The sequence below is a fragment of the Biomphalaria glabrata genome, chromosome 11, assembly GCF_947242115.1.
Source record: "Biomphalaria glabrata chromosome 11, xgBioGlab47.1, whole genome shotgun sequence".
Classification (NCBI taxonomy): Eukaryota; Metazoa; Mollusca; class Gastropoda; family Planorbidae; genus Biomphalaria; species Biomphalaria glabrata.
Genome location: NC_074721.1, coordinates 39,554,732 through 39,575,104, shown reverse-complemented (window position 1 = coordinate 39,575,104; position 20,373 = coordinate 39,554,732). Strand labels below are relative to the sequence as shown.

At 34.5% G+C, this 20,373-nt stretch overlaps 1 protein-coding gene across 2 annotated transcripts in view; it reads right to left on the bottom strand.

Moving 5' to 3' along the window:
- Positions 1-20,373, bottom strand: part of LOC106054960 (collagen alpha-1(I) chain-like) — a 40,998-nt gene that overhangs the window by 12,946 nt on the left and 7,679 nt on the right. For both annotated transcript variants that reach the window (XM_056004745.1, XM_056004746.1), the window contains 26 exons: positions 19,303-19,352; positions 18,487-18,567; positions 17,396-17,440; positions 16,954-17,007; positions 16,757-16,810; positions 16,421-16,474; positions 15,379-15,432; positions 15,094-15,147; positions 14,785-14,883; positions 13,746-13,844; positions 13,122-13,265; positions 12,790-12,888; positions 12,170-12,277; positions 11,759-11,812; positions 10,991-11,098; positions 10,735-10,779; positions 9,931-9,984; positions 9,352-9,450; positions 8,433-8,540; positions 8,177-8,230; positions 6,458-6,556; positions 6,155-6,253; positions 5,317-5,370; positions 4,144-4,197; positions 2,349-2,618; positions 526-579 (listed from right to left, as the gene is read on the bottom strand). In XM_056004745.1, the coding sequence (XP_055860720.1) occupies positions 526-579; positions 2,349-2,618; positions 4,144-4,197; positions 5,317-5,370; positions 6,155-6,253; positions 6,458-6,556; positions 8,177-8,230; positions 8,433-8,540; positions 9,352-9,450; positions 9,931-9,984; positions 10,735-10,779; positions 10,991-11,098; positions 11,759-11,812; positions 12,170-12,277; positions 12,790-12,888; positions 13,122-13,265; positions 13,746-13,844; positions 14,785-14,883; positions 15,094-15,147; positions 15,379-15,432; positions 16,421-16,474; positions 16,757-16,810; positions 16,954-17,007; positions 17,396-17,440; positions 18,487-18,567; positions 19,303-19,352 (2,147 nt within the window). The remainder of the gene's footprint in view (positions 1-525; positions 580-2,348; positions 2,619-4,143; positions 4,198-5,316; positions 5,371-6,154; positions 6,254-6,457; positions 6,557-8,176; positions 8,231-8,432; positions 8,541-9,351; positions 9,451-9,930; positions 9,985-10,734; positions 10,780-10,990; positions 11,099-11,758; positions 11,813-12,169; positions 12,278-12,789; positions 12,889-13,121; positions 13,266-13,745; positions 13,845-14,784; positions 14,884-15,093; positions 15,148-15,378; positions 15,433-16,420; positions 16,475-16,756; positions 16,811-16,953; positions 17,008-17,395; positions 17,441-18,486; positions 18,568-19,302; positions 19,353-20,373) is intronic.

Genomic DNA, 20,373 nt, shown 5'->3' with positions numbered 1-20,373 from the left:
TAATAAAATACAGATATCAGAACTAGTATCCATCCACTCTTATATGTCACAAAATACAGATATCAGAACTACTCTTCACACACTCTTATATGTAATAAAATACAGATATCAGAACTAGTCTCCACACACTCTTATATGTCATAAAATACAGATATCAGAACTAGTCTCCACACACTCTTATATGTCACAAAATACAGATATCAGAACTAGTCTCCATCCACTCTTATATGTCACAAAATACAGATATCAGAACTAGTCTCCACACACTCTTATATGTCACAAAATACAGATATCAGAACTAGTCTCCATCCACTCTTATATGTCACAAAATACAGATATCAGAACTAGTCTCCACATACTCTTATATGTCACAAAATACAGATATCAGAACTAGTCTCCATCCACTCTTATATGTCACAAAATACAGATATCAGAACTAGTCTCCACACACTCTTATATGTCACAAAATACAGATATCAGAACTAGTCTCCACAAACATGTATCCTAGAAATATGAACTACTCACAGGAGCTCCAGGTTCACCAGGGGTTCCTGAAAGTCCTCTCTGTCCTGGGTCACCCTGAAGGTACAAAAAAAGAAATTTAAACCAGTGATTCAATTTTACAAAGAATAATTGTAAAAAAAAACAAAAACTAGGTTACAAAGAAAGTTTTTCTAGAAACAAAAAACTCAAAATTGGCCCCAGAAGTGGTCCACTCAGGCAGTTATCAAAGCTTTCAGCATGAATATTAAAAAACTATGAACAAGAAACCATTAATTATCTCCGCCAATACAAAAAGAAGAGACATGTAAGTTTCGAAAGTGTTGCCAATACTAATGTATCGTTAGTCCGACTGATGGCACGATACCACAGGATATGTAGATTTATTAATGTTAGTAAAATCCATCCATCCATCCCAGTGGCGCTACAGCCCATGGAGGGCGCTGGCCTGCTTTAACACATCCTTCCATTCAGATCTCTCCTGGGCCTTTCGTCTCCACGCCCTAACCCCAAGCTGCTTCAGATCTGCTTCCACGTCATCTATCCATCACATTCGGGGTCTGCCTTTGGGTCGCCTGCCTTTTGGTTTTTGCCTGTATACGATTTTCGCCCCTCTGTTGTCTGACATTCTTTCAAGGTGACCTGCCCAACGTAGTCTGTTCTTTTTTATTTCGTTCACAATTGGTGGGTCTTCATATAATTGATATAACTCATGGTTAGTGCGTGTCCTCCACCCTGTTTCATCCTGTATGGCACCATAGATTTTCCTAAGGATTTTTCTTTCCCAAGTGTTAAGTAAATTTTCAGATGTCTTTGTCAGTGTCCAGGTCTCACTTCCATACATTGCTGCTGGTCTTATTATAGTTTTGTATATTATTTTCTTGGTTTTACTTGAAATCATTTTGCTCTTAAGTAGATGGTGGGTGCTATAAAATGTTAGTAAAATAGCATTGTTATTTATGTACTCAATGAAATGATAGTTATGAAGACATGGGTCAGTATGAACCTGGCCTAACTGATGTTATCGGATGATTTTATCTAATTGATTTGTTTTGTAAAGAGCCGATGCCTCATTCAAGGTCTCAAGGAAGAAACTTTTCCCTTTGGTTAGATATTCAAGTGTATTTCATTGGGTGTATGTAGCACTTCACTTATATAATATGAAGTGCTGCTTAATAATTGTTGTTTTAAATTATATTTGACTTATATGCATACTAAAGCATTCTTTTTTTTTTATAAACAAAAGTATAAATTTTAATTAAAATGGAAGTAGTCAAAAAATAATTACTTTAGCAATACACATTTTTTTTTATAACATTATTTTAGAAAAAAATTAAAACCATTTGCATAAATGTGTAAAATATATACTAAAAAATCACCTCCCTTATAAATATTATCAAATAATAATATAGTCTCCCGTTTGTTTTACTACACGGTATTATTTGTGAATAGTAGTAAAAATGGTGTATTTTTATTTAAAAAACTACTTACATAGTTAATTTTTAAATAAAACTTTTCACTTTCAGAAAAGAAAAAAAATAGCTGTTGAAAGATCTAAAATATCATGGTATCGGATTTTCAATATCTTTTCTAGATATCTAAACGGGATAGACGGACAGACAGACCACGCAAAACTAACAACGGCTATTCTCATTTCAAGGACTGCTTAAAATCATAATTTAAAACAAAATGGAAATAAAACAATGCATAAAATTGTCCAAATTCAGCTTAATATACAACTCTGAAAAGCTAACAATATATTCCAAGGAATAACTACACAATTAAATACAAATAAAATGATCAAATAATTAAAATAATTAAAATTTAAGGATAATTTTTGGACTCACTCTCTGTCCAGCTGGTCCATCATCTCCAGGCTGTCCAGGTTCTCCAGCTGGTCCAGGTGGTCCTTGTGGTCCAGCAGGGCCCAACTGGCCAGGTGGGCCAGGTCTGCCTGATGGACCGACTCCTCCCGCAGGACCAGGAAGGCCAGGAGGACCGCGATCACCTCTGTGGGCTACTTGTCCAGCGGGTCCAGGCTGGCCAGCAGGTCCTGCTGGACCTGGTTCACCTTGCTGTCCAATCTCACCATCTTTGCCAGATTCACCTGGAGGACCCTGAGAAGCAATCATTGCCAATCAAATTTTGTTTTTTTTTTATTTGTAACCAAGAAGTTTTAAACTTTGTTTTGTTTATAATTTAAAACCAAACTGAATTAATAAATAATAGATAATAATACAAAAATAACAATAAAAATAATAGATATAGAAATTGCAGTACAGGAATCGGACCTCATGATGACCTGCTAACTATTGTAAAATAAAGCAAACTAAAATTCTATGGCCATATTACAAGGTCTTCAGGGCTCGCTAAGACCTCCTTTCTGGGAAAAGTACCAGGAAAAAGAAGAAAAGGCAGACAGAGAAAGCAATGGGAAGATAACATAAAAGAATGGAAAGGCCTGTCATTAAAAGAGGTTCTATCCAAGGGATAGGTAAAGTAAGGGATCGGTAAAGTACGGGATAGGTAAAGTAAGGGATAGATAAAGTACGGGATAGGTAAAGTAAGGGATAGGTAAAGTAAGGGATAGGTAAAGTACGGGATAGGTAAAGTAAGGGATAGGTAAAGTACGGGATAGGTAAAGTAAGGGATAGGTAAAGTAAGGGATAGGTAAAGTAAGGGATAGGTAAAGTAAGGGATAGGTAAAGTACAGGATAGGTAAAGTAAGGGATAGGTAAAGTAAGGGATAGGTAAAGTAAGGGATAGGTAAAGTAAGGGATAGGTAAAGTAAGGGATAGGTAAAGTACGGGATAGGTAAAGTAAGGGATAGGTAAAGCATAAGATAGGTAAAGTAAGGGATAGGTAAAGTAAGGGATAGGTAAAGTAAGGGATAGGTAAAGTAAGGGATAGGTAAAGTAAGGAATAGGTAAAGTAAGGGATAGGTAAAGTACGGGATAAGTAAAGTAAGGGATAGGTAAAGTAAGGGATAGGTAAAGTAAGGGATAGGTAAAGTAGGGGATAGGTAAAGTACGGGATAGGTAAAGTAAGGGATAGGTAAAGTAAGGGATAGGTAAAGGTGACGATATATAAACAGTTCAACTAAAACTCAGTTGGGGTCTTACATCATTTCACACCTTGCGATCTATGGGGCAGATGGAAAGGTTGACAGTTAACATTTACTTTCTCAAACTAATGTTAGGCACCAATTTAAGAGCTTTAGGTGGACTCAGGAGCATCCTGAAAATCCTGAGGTTCAAAAATCAAACTTTCCAAGACTGAATTTAACTTTTTAATGTACAAAAAGGTCATGGTGACATCAGATGTCAGCACTGGAAAAGGCTCTTGTTCTTTTGTTTTCAAAATATGTGAATGCTTGACACGAAGTGTAACAACACCATGGCATACAGAGCACATTGGGATCAAGCTTCTTTTCAAAGTATAAAAGTAAAGTAATGTTCCCCTTTCAGATCTTGTGATCTATAGGGCAGATGAAGTTAAAGTCATCTGTTTCTTTAGCCAATGGTTAACAAGCAGGGTTTCATGTTTCAAAGTATAAATCATATTAAAACCATTTCGATCAGGTTTCTTTTCAAAGCATAAATCAAATTTAAAGTTTTTTAACGTAAATAAATGCCAACTTACTCGAGAACCACGAGGGCCGGGACGACCTGTTGGACCTCTCTCACCAGGACCTCCCTACAGAAAACAAAACAAGAAAAACATTTAAAAAATACTTTTTAAAAAAAAACAAAGCTTTTATTAAGTGTAATTGTATCAATTAGTTTGGGTCATATAATTATATGCACGATTGACCAAATCATATAAATCTGGGCAATAGAAATATTTTTACCAATTGTTTTTGTTTAGCTTTTAGCTTTCTCAATGCGCTACGATCCCATCACTTGTCTGGACCAGTTGTGAAAGGGGGAGGGAAGAAGGGGGTATCTTAGTGAATGTTTACATTATCGTTTTTTAAAATGCATAAAAATAATATGTTTACTAAGGGCTCAAGATTCATCATCAAGGAGACTAATTTATATCACCACATCTGTCAAGTACGATTTGGGTGTGGGAGATTAATCTGAGATTGGGTGTGGGAGATTAATCTGAGATTGGATGTGGGAGATTAATCTGAGATTGGATGTGGGAGATTAATCTGAGATTGGGTGTGGGAGATTAATCTGAGATTGGGTGTGGGAGATTAATCTGAGATTGGGTGTGGGAGATTAATCTGAGATTGGGTGTGGGAGATTAATCTGAGATTGGGTGTGGGAGATTAATCTGAGATTGGGTGTGGGAGATTAATCTGAGATTGGATGTGGGAGATTAATCTGAGATTGGGTGTGGGAGATTAATCTGAGATTGGGTGTGGGAGATTAAGCTGAGATTGGATGTGGGAGATTAAGCTGAGATTGGATGTGGGAGATTAATCTGAGATTGGATGTGGGAGATTAATTTGAGATTGGGTGTGGGAGATTAATTTGAGATTGGGTGTGGGAGATTAATCTGAGATTGGGTGTGGGAGATTAATCTGAGATTGGGTGTGGGAGATTAATCTGAGATTGGATGTGGGAGATTAATCTAAGATTAGGTGTGGGAGAAATAATGTCATAGCCAAGCTTTCTCTCACATCATATTTCTGTTGTTTTTCGCAACGTACGCCCATTCCACCAACATTTGGGTTTTCTGATTTCTTACACACTGGGTTTTTTTTTCCCCTCACAGACTATCGTTTCAATACATAAGTACACCTTAAAAGTGGATGACTATTCAAAGATATCACCAATACTTTAATAGGAAGTAACAATGACTCACAGCAATGCCTTGTGGGCCTGGGTCTCCTCTTTGTCCTTGTGGTCCTGATGGGCCCTAAAAATAGACATGAGCATTTAATAAACTTTTCTTTTCAGCAAACAACATAGAATTATGTTTAGATTTTCCATGTTTTGTTTTACATATAGACCTATGTATCTCTTTGCTATTAAAAAAAAAATTAAGATAACATTAAAAGAAGACGGCAGATCGTACCATGGTGTATTCGTTGATACTATTTTGTATGTGTGTAACATTAAGATAATATACTTTTACTACATTTGTTGTCCTACTAAAATTGTCACTATATTTCTTTCCTATAATAAAACAAGGTTACAAAGACAGTTTGTGTGGAAACACAAACACAAAATCTGCCCCCGAAGTGGTCCACCCAGGCAGGTAAAAAGGCAGGTATCAATATTTTCAGAATGAACATCAGAATTCCCCATCTAATGTCAGGTACTCAATAGAGCTGGGTGGACTCAGAGGCACCCAAAGATCCCGAAATTATAAATCCCAGGATTTGAACACAGGACCTCTGGTTCAGAAGCTAAGCGCTTTATCGCTCAGCCGCCATGCCTCCTTGGTTGGATGCTAAAAAATTCCTAAATTCAAAATCTCTGTTTTCAACTAGATTTCAACCAATGACCCCTTGGTTTGGAAGCTAAGCGCTTTACCTCTCAGCCAAGCCCCAATATCAAATATGTAACATTTGTGACTGTGTCTTAAAAAAAAAACATCACTAGGTCAAGCACTCAGCCACCATTCCAGAGCAAGAAAGCCTACTGTTAGGTTATCTCTGTCCTGTGCTGTTGTGTTAAAAGTCATTTCAAGTACTTACTTGTGGGCCAGATTCTCCAGATGGTCCGGATGGGCCTCTTTCACCTGGTGCACCTCTAGCTCCTGGAGGTCCTAATTCTCCGGGATTACCTGGAGCTCCCTAAGACAAAACAAGCAAAAAGATGTCACTTTTTAGTATCAGTAAAAGTATAGTTAGCAAAATTACTAGTTCAACAACAGTTAGTAGCTTCAACAATACAATTGTGACAGCACATTTATAAGTAAAAATTACACTTACAGATTTAGGATGAGAATTGTGTCTATTCTCTTATAGAACAAAAAAAAGGAAAAAAATAGTACTCACTCTTTCTCCAGGTTTTCCTGCTTCTCCTGGTGATCCAGCTTGGCCGGGTTCTCCTGGTCTACCATCCTGGCCAGAGGCGCCAACAGGTCCAGTCAACCCCTGTTATAATAGCAGATACATTTAGAGGACATAGCGGCTTGAATAACACAGCATTTCATTTATTATGTCAATTAACATATAAAATATTTATTTTTCAAGACCTAATAGGCAAATATCATTGCAAAAGAATCAAATTGGTTAGAGTCAAGACTTTATCTTCATTTCATTTTGTGCTGCTTTTTAAAAAGAACATTCATATCAGTTAAAAAGGGCCAGAAATGACTGAATACACTGGCTTTAATTAGCTTTCCCCTCTGCCAGTGGTCGTATCTAGGGCACAAACCAGCTTCCTCCAGGTGTCTTGGTTCTTGGCAAGTCACTCTGTCACCACGTCTTTCTCATCTACTTGGCGTCCCACCTAATTGGCGTCTGATTCCAAATCTCAGTGCCATGTATTTCTTTGCTACCCCCTTCCTTCTATTTCCATAGGGTTCCAGCTGAAAACTTGTCTTTTGATATTGGATGCAGGCTTGCCAGCGTTTCTGAAGGATATCTTCTTCGATGGGCAGCTTCTTTGTTCCTTGCGTTTCATTATCCTAATGTCATTGATAATGGGGTGTTTCAAAATACTTGAGTATTAAATCATCATAGTTAACTAAAAAATTGGACTTGTGGTTCACTGATAGATTTTCCCTTCACTAGTAGCCCAAAGACAGCAGGAAAAGCTAATTATACAAGCAAGATGATGCCACAACTCCTACAAGTGACCAGACTAGACAGTCAATAATCTGATTGAAAGAATACTAAAAAGAGGAAAAACAAAAAGTCAAAAAAAAAAGATAGGCTACAACAAGTTCTTCTTCTTCCTCGTTCTCATTCTTATGTTGGAGCGTTCAGACGACTGGGCCAATACATGAGATGAACTGCGCAGTGGTTTCCCAATCAGAAGGCTCTCCATATAGTTTTCTTTCTATAGGGGTGTTTTTGGGGCCAGCGTCTAATTTGGGACTCTTGGTAAAAAAATGCAGCTTTGAAGGGTCAACATTCTCTGGTGACACTCCACATTTCACTAGTTGCTATAGCAAGTGAGATCAAGTCCCATTCTCTTATGTACTTTCTATTAAAGTTCTAATTACATGTGTAACAGACATGTTTTGCTAAAAGTGTAAAATAGCTCTAAATACATCTCTAAGTACATTTGTGACAAACAATACTGCATTAGTAATTTAAAAGGCATGTCAATCAAAATGGATGCATGCTGCCTACTGCATGCAATTTAGAATGAACTATTAAAACCAAAATAGTTTAATTATTTATTATTCTAAATTCAAACAAATAAAAGTTGACGATGTGTTACATGTTTTGCTTTAATTTGTTTTTTTAAATTATGATTCATAATGAAGACTGTCAAAAAATCTCCATTTAACTATAATAATTTTTTTTTTTAAATCAATTCTTCATTAATTAAAACGCAGCCTGAAAATAATTTTGCAGAGTGAAAAATCTTTATTCCGCATGAGTGATACGATTAACCTACGGAGATGTGTGAAGCTCATTTATAAACTTTATTTGAAGGATCTTTGTTTCTAAGGGGAGATGGTAGAAACGTAATTCGTTTTTGGTCAGGGAACAAAATAGCAATAACATGCCAAGAAGTCACAACTAAAAGTTAACAATTACCTGTAATCCAGGATCACCCTGAGGGCCAGGGGGACCAGGCTCACCAATGGCTCCCTACAGAAGAACAAATTTTATAAATAAGTTGACATGGAATTCAATATGACCACAGAACAAGATCTACAAAAGGTTTGGAATAGAAGGCTAGGAACATAATAAAAAAAAAATTATGGGTTTCAAATTATGAAACATTAACAACAATTTCATGAAAGTAAAAAGCTGAAACAAAGCTAAACTATAGAAAGATTTTTGTTCTCACCGAAGGTCCTGCAGGTCCTGGTGGTCCAGAATCACCAGCAGATCCTCGTTCTCCTCTTGGTCCTGGAGGTCCAGCTCTCCCTTCGGGTCCAGTCTTACCAGCAGGGCCCTTTGATAAAAAAAAAACAAGCTAACAATAGCACCCAAACCCATACATGTTTTCCTAACAAGGTTAGACATGTAATTACCAAAGCAATTTACAATACTATTATAAAGTAGATGATATCTGCCTGAAAAAGTTAGGTTTGAACATGTGATGGTTATTTTAAAAATGAGATCAATCTGCACTGCAACAAGAAAATCTACCCTTTAGATGAAAAGTTGCAGCATAACGATGTGGCTTATTGTATCTGTTTCTAAACAGCTAAAGACATATAAAGTAAAATATCTTCCTTTTTGAAGTAACATCTGTATTATATAAGATAAAGACATATAAAGTAAATAGCTGACAACATAAAGTAAATAGCTAAAGACATATAAAGTAAATAGCTGACAACATAAAGTAAATAGCTAAAGACATATAAAGTAAATAGCTGACAACATAAAGTAAATAGCTAAAGACATATAAAGTAAATAGCTGACAACATAAAGTAAATGGTATAGAAATGACCAGGCCAATTTTGACACCCAGTCCGCCCCTGGTCAGATTTATAAAAAAAAAAAAAAAAAACAACTGTAATACTACCAGCTTCACCAATTTCATGACTTCATTCAACAAGATCATAGTATACAGTAAACAAACACATACACATGACTTGATTCTTTAGTACAAAAAGTAAACATGACCATATGATACACATGACCATATGGCACACATGAACATATGACACACTGAACACATACAGAAAATAAACAACTCAGTTACACCACATAAACAAAAAAAATTCTTATAAATGTTTCAATATAAGTAAAGTACTGACTGGGTCTCCTCTAGCTCCTTGTGGTCCAGTAAGTCCAGGAGGTCCTGGTGGCCCTGATGGACCTTGCTCGCCTGGTGTGCCATCTTCACCGTCAGTTCCCTAAGAGTAAAATGAAGAAAAGTATTTGATTCACAAGAAATATTATATAATAGAAACTCTTTGAAGACCAGCTTAGGCACCAGTTTGCTTTAACTGACATAGAACATAGCATCTGGTTGCACGCTGCCTCAGAACGAGACAGCTGGAGGTCACTTACACATTTGAGACCAAAAGAAATTCCACTGCCAAGGACAAACTTAAACAGCGAAAAAAAAATCTAAATTGACCACCAGCAGACAATGGTTATGAATGTGTGGTGGCAAAATATGTAGGTCAAAGCTAGGGCTGTGTAGCCATGGGAAATACTGCATTCCTCATTAATCTTTGGACTCAAAAAACAGCTACTTCAAATATTTATTATTTTTTGGTTTACTGGATTAGCTATAGGAAATCATTTATTTTATTGTATAAACTCTATAAAATATTTCTTCCATAACTGTGATTCCAATATAGCATGCTTTATTAAATCTGTAAACTTACCGGTGGTCCTTGTAGTCCTGCGGCTCCTTCTTTACCTGCAGTTCCAGGATTACCCTAAAAAAAATGAAAAAAAAAAACATTCTGAAAATACCTGTACATATACCATTTAAGTGAAAATTATTATATACATTTGGTTGTCAACAGTACCAAAAAAAAAACAACAACAGATTTTTGCTTTTATATCTAGTGATATTTTTTCTTATTCACAGGATATTTCTGTCATCTTTCTGACATTTTTTTCTCTTGATGTTCTTAATTGACACTTCTTTTTTACAATATAAACAAAGCAAAAAAAATGTGTAAAGGCCAAATAAAATGCATTCTTTGCATCATTTGAAAAAATAATTTTTAAACTTACTGTTTGCTAAAAAGCAAAGTTTAACACAACAAGTTAACTCTGTTTAAAGTATTCTACCTGACTTGGCTGAATGATGAAAATAAAAGCTACGTTTGTTTAATTATTTGTAAAATGTTTTACATAATTCGGATGTTCCTTCAGAGTTGAAGATAGTTTACTTCCTAGTCCAAACCTCCCGCAGGACGACGGGGGATGGGAGCGGGCAGGGTTTGAACCCTCGACCGTCGATAAATCCGAACCACAGTCCAGCGTGCAAGCCGCACAACCAGGCAGCCATCCCCAATTTTACTCAATTTACTGTGTCATTTCAAAATTTATTTCAAATACACTGTTTCTTAGTGGCTAGCACACATTCCACTTGGCTGGCCTAAAAAGTTCAACACTATGAAAAAAGTAAGAATGTATGATTGTAAGTTCTGAGTTTCAATATATGAAGAAAAACTTACACGTTGTCCAGGAGCTCCGGATGGGCCTGGTGGGCCAGGATTTCCCTATGGACAGAAAACAACAATTTTACACACAAAAAAAAACATAAAAATACATAAATGGTTTAATATACAAGATTATGCTACAAATTCAACTTTTTGGAATTATAGTGTATGAATAGCTGTTCTTGTTGATTTTTTCAACATAAAATACTCAATTTTAAATGCAAATGTTTAAAAACTATGCAATGGATAATAGAGATAAAATAATACTTACATTATTTCCTGCTGGTCCTCTCTCTCCGGGTGGACCTCTATCTCCATTAAGTCCGTTGTTACCCTGTGCTCCAGGAGCTCCAGGGGGGCCAGACAAACCAGGGGCACCCTAGTAGATATGCATAGAAAAAATAAGCTAACTATAAAAAAAAATACTTTTTTTTAAAAAAAAAAACAAAGCTTATTTGAATGGGAAGAACTCAGTCTTTAAAACTATATCTACCAAAAATGTACAAGTGATTTCAAACAAAATAATTAATTACCAATAATTAATTGACTAATTGAGTATTTTTTTTATTAATTCATATTTTGTTAGATACAATAAAAATTGTTTTCATAAAACTCAATCGGAGAATACATGAAGGAGAAATAGCGTTAACAATTATTTAAGGGGACTAAACCCCAACTAATTTAGCCATATCTGTTAATACTGAAGTATTAGTTTCCCTTTTTGCAATTAAACAAAATAATGAGTTATTAATTGTCTAATTGGTTACTTTCTTTTTATTGATTCATGTCTTATCTATATCTATAAGCCGAATTTCAGCTTGATCCGAGAAGAGTTGTGGGAGAAATAACATGTACACATTTTTTACCAGACAGACAGACAGAAAAACAGGGTGAGTTGATATAAGCTTTGTAAAAAAAACAACAGGGTCACTCCAATAATTTAGATGACATTCCACTGATATCCTACATAAGATAAATGTTTTACTTTTTTCTCAGTGTAAAATTAAACCAATAGATCAGCAAAAATAAATGTACTTACAGCCTCTCCTTGAGGACCAGCTAAGCCAGGGTTGCCAGGTAAGCCATTCAAACCCTAGATGGAAAGAAATGTGTTTGGGTACTTCTTAGTGATGCATATTTTTTACAACAGCTAAGTGATTACAATTTCAAATTAGTTGGTCATGAATTTCAATAAAAACTTGATAATAGCATTTTAGATCTGTTCAAGATAAATAAAAATCTTCCAATAATAAAATGTTGAGAGCTCCATTGTTAAATTACCTTGTCTAACCAAAACTAGCACTCAATTACTGCCTTCCATAAAACTAAGTGATTTTAAAGAAGATAAATGTCTGTGTCACAAGAATTAATGAGAAAGTTAATAATTGACTGTATTCCCCTCCCCCTTTTTTAAACAATGTTAATCATATATTCTACAACAGTAGCTTACTCTCTTTCCTTCTGGTCCAGGAATACCGGGTAAGCCTCTCTCTCCAGGTGGTCCAGGGTTTCCTCTTGCGCCAGCGTCACCGGGGGATCCGGGGCTTCCATCGCGACCCTATCAAAGAGACAAAGCAGTGAGAAAAAAAAAACTCTAAACCACTTTCAAAGGTTTCAGCGAAGCATTCATGATATAAAAGGTTTATTAGTTTCACAGACATTAAAGATTTGTCCCTTGAAATTACTGATTAAGGATTTAATAAGATATATTTCTGAGTAGCTCTTCTAAATTGAAGATTTGAAGTAGTTATCTGCACTTTAATAACATAATGCTTTATTACACTGAAAAATAATTCAATTATGGCTAGCATGTCCAATATTTAAGTAACCAAAAATGATATGGGTAAAAGCTTTTCTTTACCAAACTAATATTTCTTTTGTTTTTGTTCATTAAAACTGCCATAAATATATGTAGAGCTTACATAATATTTACAGAACATCTTGCTTAGAGTCAAACATACTTTGACATTTTCTATGCATCTCCATGTAATCCTACTGCCAGATTCAAATGCTGAATCATAAGCGGAAGAAAAGAAGAAAGAAATGTATATACTAAAAATGACAACTCACATTATCTCCCTTGCCTCCAGGTAGACCAGCTTCTCCTGGGTTGCCTGGTGGACCCTGGGGTCCAGGGAATCCAGGTTGACCATTGGGGCCAGTAGGACCCTGCAAAATAATCAAAATCATTAATATATTTTTAACGTTTCAACAATGAAACTTAAAGATATTGATGTATTTTTTTTTACAGTAATGAACAACACTTTCTCTGATACAAGGTAAAAAAACTCTTTATCATGTTTAAAAAAAAAATAATAACCTCATTAGACTTTGGCAGTTGTTTTAATCACCTTTTTATAACTTACATATATATAACATATATATAAATTTATATAACTTACCCTGTTTCCTTTAGCTCCTGGTGCACCATCAATGCCTCTTTCACCGGGGGCTCCACTTGGGCCAGGGGCTCCAGGGGCTCCGTCAGATCCAGGAGGGCCAGAAGGTCCAGTTTCACCTGTTGGTCCATATTGTCCAGCATCTCCCTGTGTAAATATGAAGATGTTGTTTACTTAGAAACAAATACATTACAATAGAGTGATGATAAAAATTAATGCAGTACACGTACAAATGTGCTAGAGATTATGAAATTTATGCATAATTCTGTCTACCATATTCAGATTAAATGTGACTACTATCCCACCTATCACTCTAATCAGATGAATCTGAGGGTCATTAACCTATGCTCTTCTCATTATTTTTAACTGCGTAAATGTGACAACTCACAGATTAAGAAAATTGTAAAAAAAAATATAAATGTGTTTCCCTACACACCACAGACTTAGTAAAAGCAACTAGGCTTAAATGTTTCAACAATCTTACAGAATAACAATTCTAATTACAGAAAGTGTTATTAAACAAAGAAACTGAACAAGAATAGTGAAAATAACAAAGAATGATAATGATTTGTCTATGAAGAGATTAATGGAATATAGAAAAGCATTCTGTAGTAATGTGATACTTACTTTCTGTCCTGGGGCTCCAGGGAATCCAGAATTTCCGGGTGGGCCTGGGGGTCCAGATGGGCCTTGGCTGCCTGGTGATCCATCGTCTCCACGTTGTCCCTGGATGTGTAAAAAATATTAAAATCAAGTGACTTAGGAAACATCATTTTCATATTGTTATGATTGATTAATCTATTAAGTGAGATAAAAATTATTGGCATACATTTTTGAGCAGGTAATACTTAAAAGGAGGGGTGAGGAGACTTATTAAACCCAACGAAACGCTATGACAAGAACAAAAAAGCTTTATACTTTTACAAGTCAACACTCTGGCTGGAAGAGATGAGAGCTGAGCTGGTAAGGTCATATTGTAGGATATGTAAGACATTCTTCAAGATACACTGAAGGGAGAATGAAGAAATGATCACCCAAAGAAACTCTGGCTGGAGAATGTGAAAGAATGAACCACCTCTCTCTTGATATCATGCTAAGAACAGCTGTTGACCGGGAAAAATGAAGGGATTCGGTGACATAAACTGTCACAGCACCCCTAAGAAAAAAAGTCAAAGGACAGATAATGATGTCTAAACAGACAAGTCATTATTACCAAGGCGTTGTTATAATTCTCATATCTACAATATATAATTAATTTAAAAAATTGGTATTGTAGTAAAAAAAAATGTCAGTAAGTTACGCCAGTAAAACTGAATGTTCTTATCTTCTGAGTCATAAAAATTTATATCTACGAAACATTGAACATTCTTTATAGATATAGTAAATTTTAAAACCTTTTGATGATATACTGTTTGTTTTATTGCTCTGAACAAAAAAAAAAGGGTTAACTTTAAAAGAATTTTAAATTTAAATACTTTACACTAAATTAATGAGTAAGCTTCAAACAATGAATTATGCTAATTTACTAAATTATTAAGTTACTTTAAAGTAATTTGACAACCTTTTTTTTTTTTAAATCCCATCTCTCTCTCTGTTCACCAAAAGCTTTTCATAAGCTAGACTTTGAAACATAGATTGAGTTGTATAATAAAAAAAATGGAAATACCTGAATGCCTGGGCTACCATCACGTCCGCGCTCTCCAGGGGAACCTCTGGGGCCTAACTGACCGGGGGCACCAGCTGGTCCAGGAGTACCGATAGCACCCTGCAAAAGATGAAGCGATAGTTTAACAAAGACAGTTTCACAAGTCACTTCATGCAGTCAAAATGGAGACCTATCCTTTTGTTATTTAGTTAATAAGTCAGAAATGTTTTCAAGCAGACATAAATCAAACAATTTATTTCAAAAGAAAACAAACAAATGTACATCATTTTCTTAATTATAATTAAATATTATATTATATATTATAATGACCTTTTCACCCTGACGTCCTCGTTCACCTTCTTGACCTTCACGTCCAGGGAAACCCTACAAGAACAACAAATATGAACGGTTCGTCAACTATAATATTGTTAAATTCTACTGTTAAAATCTAATTTAATATATTGTTGCTGCAAAGTCATGTAATATTCTTATATTCTAAAACTAAATTAAAAATAATATTCTTATATTCTATTGTTAAAATCAAACGTGGCATTCTATCCTTTGCTATTATAGTTACATTTCCGAAAAGATCAATAACTGTAGTTTTCAACTTACCCTGTGTCCTTTAGGGCCAGGCATGCCAGGTAAACCAGGTCGGCCACTTTCTCCCTGGTATAAAAAAAATTTATACAATCAGCAAAAAAAATAATAAAATAAAATAAGACTTCTCACATTTTGTTTATATTATTTATTAAGTTCTAACAATTTTTTTTTTCAGTTTATTATTCATTAAGTTCTACTCATGTTTGAAGTACATTACATTTTTTAAGTATATTATTTAACGCTATTGAAATATGACAAAGCAAAATGTGTGGAACAAGAAATGATTTCTCTATAACCGACTGTAAACTAAATTGTACTTATTTGTATAGAACTACAAGGCAAAAATGAATCAGCTTACTCGTAAGCATTATTTAATTAGTCCATAGTTAAATAGCAATTACATAAATGTTTCCGAGATGGTAACTGTGGTATATTATCATTATTATTATTGTATTATGCAAATTTATATATGTATGTTCATTCCTTTCACTAATAAAGAACATCACTTCAGGGTCGTCCACCGAAAAATGTAAACACAAAACATGTCTTTACATGAATTTCGATATTCAACAGAGACCTAATTAGCCACGACATCACAGTAACCATGCAAGCTAAGAGAGTGTGTTACTCTAGGCCATTGTACTAGTAAATATAGAAAAAAAAAATATAGCGTAAAATAACCTTCATAGTAGTGATACTTACTAAAAGTACTTTCTTCTGCATTATTCCCACTGTCATAGAAGATTGACCCAGAAATTAGTAATAAGTCGCAATGTTATTTTATTTGACATATTTTGGACGTTCGTTCAGAATTGAAGATCTTAACTTCCTAGCCCAAACCGCAGGATAACGGACTATGTGAGTGTTCAAGGTTCGAACCAAGGACCATTGTGTCATAACACATATCACATGACAAAACCATTTTATAATACAAATAAGAAGATCCTCCTCAATAAAATTTCAATCTGTTACAACTTTTTCTCGTGATTGTAAATTGTATGCATTGCATTTGCCATAACTATAATTAGTAACTGAAGAAAATCTAGCTACGTACAGCAGGTCCGGGGGGTCCAGCAGATCCAGCATCACCAGGTGCTCCTTCATCACCCTGAAATTACACCAAACAGATATCACATGGCATGTGAACACATTTGTCAACAAATGGTTATAATTAATAATGTAAGAAGTTGTACAATGTAGTATGAAGGAAATTTAAATGTAAGAAAATGAACCAGAAAAAACAGAAACTTTACCAAAAAAAAAAAATGAAACTTTACAATAATAAAAAAAAAAACAAATTTTACACAATTTTTAATTAGAGTAATAGATTTATGTTTAAATTTAATCAAACTAGGAATATTCATAAAGGTGATTTACTGAAATAGCTTACCTCAGGGCCAGGTGGTCCTGCGGGTCCTGGAAGTCCTCTAGAGCCTGGTGCTCCCTACAGAACAAAGCAAGATAAATATGATTGTAGTCATTAAGCTTTATTAATTTTCAATTAAGTATTTAAGGTTGTATTGACAATCTCACCAAAAATTACTATTAAATGTAATTTAATGGTCAAATTTAGTTGTCGCTACTTACTGGTGGTCCAGGATCTCCAGCCTCACCTCTAGCACCTTGATAACCAGGTTGGCCCTAGAAAGATCAAAGTAATACACTGATAATTATATCTCTTCTCATTGTAATCATATCTCATGTTCAACAATTGATTCATTTAAATATTTACCAAGTTTTAGATGACAAGTTAAAATATTAATTTAGCCAAAATATTTTTAGAATACTTGCTGTAACAATAAGAATTTTAACTATTTAAAAAAAATCAGCTACCTATATCTCTTTTAATATATCTCTTTTTTGAACTTATAAAATGAATGTAAAATTTAAAAAAAATGAAATAGATACAAATGCCTTTCAACAATTTATAATAAAAACCTTGATGCTTAAAATGAGTATTTATCCTTTTACCCCTGCACCAATAATGTTTTTTATTATTCACCACATCTCTTTTAAAAACTCAACTTACAGGTGGTCCAGGAGGTCCAGGGGGTCCTCTTTGTCCTGGTGGTCCCTAAAAAAAACAAAACAAGATAAACTGTTATAATAAAAACACATATTATGAGAGATGATAATTTAGACTAAAAAAAATGATATGTTGTTTTTTGAATAGTCTAGAATTTCTGAGGCTAACATATAGTGCCAGTCAAAATATACAATTTCAGACCTTGCGGTCTTTAAGACAGATAATGTAAATGTCATCTGTTTCTGTGGCCCCATGTTTAATGAGGGTGTCATTTTGCCAACATAATGACCAACCGCCTTTACTTTTCCCCGACCAATGTCAGGTACCCATTAGAAATGGGTGGTCTCAGATGCGCCCAAAAGATCCCGAAATTAAAAATCCCAGCCTTCAACAACATTTTGAGCTCAGGACCCTATGGTTACGAGGCCAAGTATTTTATCACTATGCCACCATGCCTCCTATTTATATGAAGAATAGTTAGTATCTATTATTTAATGTCAGTTGTTCATTCAGAAATCATTATTAGGTTGCAGATCAAACCTCCTTCATTGTGGAAGAAGATGGTAGGCAGAGTTAGAACTCAAACCATCATTATGGCAAACTCAAGTCCATACAATTCAGCCAGGAAGCTATTCATTTATAATTTGTGTTACATAAATGTAACAAACAACTTATTATACATTGGAAAACCTAATTTTTCTCTACATTGTTTTTATTCAGATTTGTAAAAAACAAATACCGTACACACATTATTTTCATAATAGTTTGTTTTGGTATAAAAAGTAGTAAAAAGCTAAGTTCCCCTTTTAAATATTGCAATCTATAGGTATATGATATAAAGGTCATCTGTTTCTATGGTCGATGGTTAATGAGGGTGTCGTGACCAGCACATTTACAAACCGCCTTTACTTTCCCCCAACTAATATCAGGGGGGGGGGGTGGGGGGGTGTGGAGTTGGGGACATCCAAAAAATCCTGAAATTTTAAATCCTAGTCTTTACAGAGATTGAAACCCAGAGACCACTCGGTTATGAAGCCTAGTGAATTATCACCCAGTCACCAAGCCCCCTTGTTTTGGTACAATTTAAAACTTACAGCAGCAAAATATCCATTAGGCGAATAGGCAGGTCCAGCTTTATCTCCACTGTTTATCGCTTGTTGATTCTGTGCAGCTGACTGATACAAAAATTCAAAGAAAAAATTCTTAAAGTCCTTTTTAAACACCTCATTCATAAAATTACCATACAAAAAATACATGCAACTCCATTACATGGATACTTGATCTTTCAAAAATAAGTTATTTTATCCATAATGTTTGTATTGTATTTATATAACAAACCATATAATAAGCAACCAGCACACATGTCTTTAAAATGAGAAGTGAACAAAGACTATGTCGTTGTTTTTGTCACACCCATTCATCTTGATCTGACTGCACCCCCTTTTCCAATTCCCCCTGCTTTACACCAACAAAGTTTTTTATTTTCTGTCTGGATAGCCAACAACAACATCGGACTGACAAGTTTTAACTGTTAATTATTTGTCTTTTTCATTTGTTTGAAGCTGATAAACACTGTGTTGCCCAAACATCCTGTGTTGTTACTTGTGTTTCCTTTCTATGTATTTCTATTATATTTTAATACAGAAATATGTTTGTGGTCAATATATTGGGCATAGATTAAGTTTGTAAGTTCCTAAATGTGTTGCTTGTGTGTATAAAGTTACTAGAGAGTAGCATACTGAAATATCAGATACTTTTAGAAATAATTTCAGAGGGTAGAAATGAAAGGAGTCGGCTGAATTTCACTATTTTTCTAGCCTTGTTTAAATTAACACAAAAAAAAATTTACAAGGATACAAAACTAGGATTGAAAGGAATAGTTTAAATATTTTTCCGTAGCATCAACTTACCGTATCAACCGCAGCTTCACCTCTATCTCTAGCAACTTCATTTACTACTCCTGTAATAAAACAAAATATTGATGAGCATTTAATTGTATTTCACTTTATTTTAATGGGGAAAAAATACAACATCTGCCATTCTTTACTTTAAATGCAGGTGAAAATTTTTAAAATCCAAAAGCAAGGTAGGGCTCTGTAAAACAAAGTTGTATGAAATCTAATAGGCTAATGGCTTAGCCACCTTGTAAAATATGTTTGATTTTTCAAAGTTACATGATCATTAAAATTAAAACCAAAGTCAAAGCTATCTGTTTTTATAGTAAATTATTACACATGTAATCTACATTAGTGATGTGTGATCAGTCTACATTACCTAATTTATATTCCCTACTTGAAGCAGGACAACCTGTAGCCTATAGTTATAGGATAGGGTAGGCTATATTTATATTAATATAGACATAGATCTAGATATAATATTTCTGCTTGTGGCTGTCTCTGTGGCACGTCAGATTTCTTTCTGAGTTTCTCCGATTTAGATCTATACTAGACTCTAGATAGTATTTACATACCAACACTAAATGAGTCACGGACTCCGACTAACTTACTAACCTAGTACTACTACTACTAACTAGACCTACTATTTAGATCTAGGTATAATTAAATAATCTAGCCAGTATGAGACTATGACACTGTGAATCATCTGAATGATGTCTAACAGTGAGTAACAGTACTAACAGTCTATGAGTTATGACTGAGTATTCAGAATTTCAGTAAGACTAAACTAAACTATAACTATAAACGAACTATTGCTTGAAATGAATGATAATTTTTAGGCCAAAAAGTCATTGTAGGCCTATTCAGGTTTAGTAACCCAGGTTTATTGAGATTTTCATTTATATAGATCCATGTCTAGATCTAGACTTAATCTAGATCTAAATCTATAATAAATCTAGATGTAGATCTAGATATCGCCTAGGTCTAGAATCTTTTATTTACAAATCACTAAAACTAAAACTCACACAATTTAACTTTTCTTTTAAAGAGTTCTTAATCCTAATGCCAACTCTCTCTCTCCCTCTC